The sequence below is a fragment of the Aulonocara sp. 'chitande type north' Nkhata Bay genome, linkage group LG3 (assembly GCF_057382095.1).
Source record: "Aulonocara sp. 'chitande type north' Nkhata Bay isolate Kocher_YH1m ecotype deep benthic linkage group LG3, A_spYH_male_GT1.1, whole genome shotgun sequence".
Lineage (NCBI taxonomy): Eukaryota > Metazoa > Chordata > Actinopteri > Cichliformes > Cichlidae > Aulonocara > Aulonocara sp. 'chitande type north' Nkhata Bay.
The window spans coordinates 836145-839283 of record NC_141346.1 but is presented as its reverse complement, the minus strand read 5'-3'; the positions used below and the strand labels follow the sequence as shown (position 1 = coordinate 839283).

General features: G+C 36.3%; 1 protein-coding gene across 1 annotated transcript; it reads left to right on the top strand.

Moving 5' to 3' along the window:
• The first annotated feature begins 524 nt into the window (after positions 1–524).
• Positions 525–2145, top strand: LOC147333406 (uncharacterized). Its single transcript, XM_086267767.1, has 4 exons — positions 525–758; positions 1268–1442; positions 1572–1737; positions 1890–2145. Exons 1-3 carry the CDS (start codon positions 704–706, stop codon positions 1735–1737), a joined length of 396 nt encoding a protein of 131 aa, XP_086123893.1. The 5' UTR covers positions 525–703; the 3' UTR covers positions 1890–2145.
• The last annotated feature ends 994 nt before the right edge of the window (positions 2146–3139 follow it).

Here is a 3139-nt window from a genome sequence, read left to right as displayed (position 1 = left end):
TCTGCTCAATGATGACTATGAGATTATGGCTTTAGTACTTGCTAACAGAATGAAAGAGTTCTTGGACACAATTATCGATGAGACACAATCAGGCTTTATGAGAAACAGACACCTTTCTAAGAACACGAGACTGGTTTTAGATCTACTTGATTACTCTGATTTGGTATCTGACTATAGCTTCATTCTCTTCCTGGATTTTTAAAAGGCTTTTGATACAATTGAACATCAATTTATTTTCCACTCTTTGGAAAAATTTGGCATTTTTCTGTAAAGCTATCAAAACCTTGTACACGAATGGCAATAGCTCAATTAAAATGATTAAGACTCCACCCCGAGCAAACGGGACGTCATAAGGTAATGCAAAGGACTCTCCTACCTAACATACTCGTTTATTAATTTTTAAGAGCATATATATTTTTTGTGTGTGTGGGGGAGGGGGGGGGCTTAAAATCGGTGTTAGCTTGGTCGAAATAGCACATTAGCTGAATTATTCTGGAAAAGATGGGTTGTGTGTTTTTTTTTCTGTTATTTACTTATGTAAATATATTTTTCAAGGGTTAAATAAATGCAACATTAAATTAACAATTGTCTCTCTGTCTTTTCCCGCCCAGTGTGGTGCATTGCTGTCCTCCTGCCCTTGCTGGCCGCGCTGACAGTGTGATATAGCCTCAGTGTTTGTGTTTTAAAGGCTTTTTCCACCAAGATGTCTGTTGAGAGAGAGATGACCTTACCCATCACACCAAGGGTAATAGCGCTTGGTAAGTAAATAGTTTCAATCCTCTTGTAATATTTTTGTAAAAAATCTATGTAATTATTGTGGTATTTGTACCCACAACAACTTACTTAACAGGGGTTTGTCTGTTTTATATTGTATAAAAATAGAATACACACAGTTTGCTGCTGTTTCTCTTATTATTTATTATACACAACAGGAAAAATGGCCTGCATTTGTATAGCGCTTTTCTAGTCCATAGGACCCCAAAGCGCTTTACACTACATTCAGTCATTCACCCATTCACACACACATTCACACACTGGCAATGGCAACAGCCTAACATTTCAGCACAGGCCAAAATGCAAAAACATAAGGCAGTTTTTTCCTGTAATTGATCATAATTTTCATTACATAATAAATAATAAGAGAAATAGCAGCAAACCGTGTGGATTCTATTTTTGCAGAGTGTGAGGCCTGCTATCCAGCATTCTTGTGGAAACCTTATTTGTAAGGGTGAGCACATTGTCTTATTGGACTCTTGTCTGTTTTTAGGGAATAATTTCATGTCTGCAAGCCGCTGGATGATCAGTTTGGAGGGCAAGGTATTTTATGAGCCTGAGCAGATGCATGACTTTGCCAGCACCCTTGCTGTATTCTTTACGTCATACTACGTTTTCAACCTTGAGTATCAGGAGTCGGCGTCCATCACACTGGAGATGATACAGAGGTAAATACTTTACACCATTAAAGAATGAAATATATGTGATAGCTTGACTACAGTTGCAGAAACATATAGGTGATTGCTGTAATGTATGTTTTAATTTTGAAATTAAAGCAGCCTTTTTTCCGTTAAAAGGTTCTTTGTGAGGATCAATCCAGACATGGGAACAAAATGCCCTGCAAAACTTGGTACAAGCTGCAAGACAGGTCGTGTCGTAAAGAGGAAGGTTACAAGCATCAGCCCTCGGATCACCACCTTCCTCCAGCGGCTCTCTGAGTTTGAATGGAGGACTTCCAACTAGGTAAGAATACAGAGATGATAATATCTTTTACATAGCTGATAATTATATACATACTGTACACACATCCATACAACAGTATGAATGATCTCAGACAGATGTGAACAAGTGAATAACCTGAGCAAACATGAATATTGATGATGTGTCTTTGACAGGTGGTGATGAAGACTACGCTGAACCCGACCATCCTGGTAACGGAAATCTAAATCCCATGTCACATTCTATTTCCTGGGACCCACTGATAATTATTACATTTTGTAAATGAGTTTTGTTTTACATGTAATAGTTTATTTAATGTTCATGCTGGTGGGTTTGTCCTGTTTTTAGTGGAATGAAAAACTGTTTTCCTTAAAAAAATCAGACACAGAAAGGTGAAGGACTGTGTAGTTTTCATGTACGCTTCTATTTATTTTGGTTCTTGACATTGTTTTTATTCAGTTGAAAAATGTTTTTCTTGTTAAAAAAAATATCAACAATAAATGTTGGTTTAATTCACTATTCTGAGACTACTTTATTGAATTATATTGTTTTTGGTAAATGTTCTTATATTGAATATGAATGTTAATATTATTTTATATGCTGTAAAACACAATTACAGTCTAAACAAATTGTACACAATTACAGTGTTATACCATAAACCACATTTGCAGTACAGTGATACTATAAAACTTAATCACGGTAAGTCTTTCTAACTGTAAACCACGTTTAAAGTAAAGCTGCATTACCACAAACAACATTTACAGTAAAGCTGTTATACTGTAATATATGTTTACAGTAAAGTGGTTGAACTGTAAAACATCACAACAGTAAAGATACTGTAGATCAGTAATTACAGTAACTTACTGGCAATAGTGTTGCCAGTAAGTTACTGTAAAAATACAATAAAATGTCTAACAGTGCAGGACTGTTAATATCCAAAGACCAAAAGTCAAGATGCTCGTCAAACTTCACTCCGATTATACAAAAAACACAACAAAAGTTCAACCAGTGGCTGCAAAGGGATTTATCTCTGAAAGCTAGAGTTTCAATTACTAAAGCTGAAGGGATATCCCGACTGGCATATGCTGCTCTCTCCTTACATCTGGATAAAGACATCGACCGCATGCTCTTTAATTTTAGATGGAAAAAAACATAAGCAGGTCCTCTTAGCGTGGAGCCTCATTTATAAACACAACTTCTCACCACACATATAACTCATCTGGAACAACAGAGATATTTTATTTCAAAATAAATCACTTTTCCTGGAAACTTGGGTCCAAAATGGGATCCTATTGGTGGCTCAGCTGGTTAATAACGAGGGAGTACTACTTACTTACAATGAATTCCTTACACTATATAATTTTCCCGTCAGTGTTGGGGAATTCTCAATGGTGCTTGCTGCCATACCCTCAGGGACTTTAATGTT

Bases quoted from the DNA above. Each gene is read 5' to 3' on its own strand.
- LOC147333406 (XM_086267767.1), top strand. From the start codon at position 704: ATGTCTGTTGAGAGAGAGATGACCTTACCCATCACACCAAGGGTAATA. The intron at 759-1,267 runs GTAAGTAAATAG...GTCTGTTTTTAG, and splicing joins ACCAAGGGTAATAGCGCTTG to GGAATAATTTCATGTCTGCA. The intron at 1,443-1,571 runs GTAAATACTTTA...TTCCGTTAAAAG, and splicing joins ACACTGGAGATGATACAGAG to GTTCTTTGTGAGGATCAATC.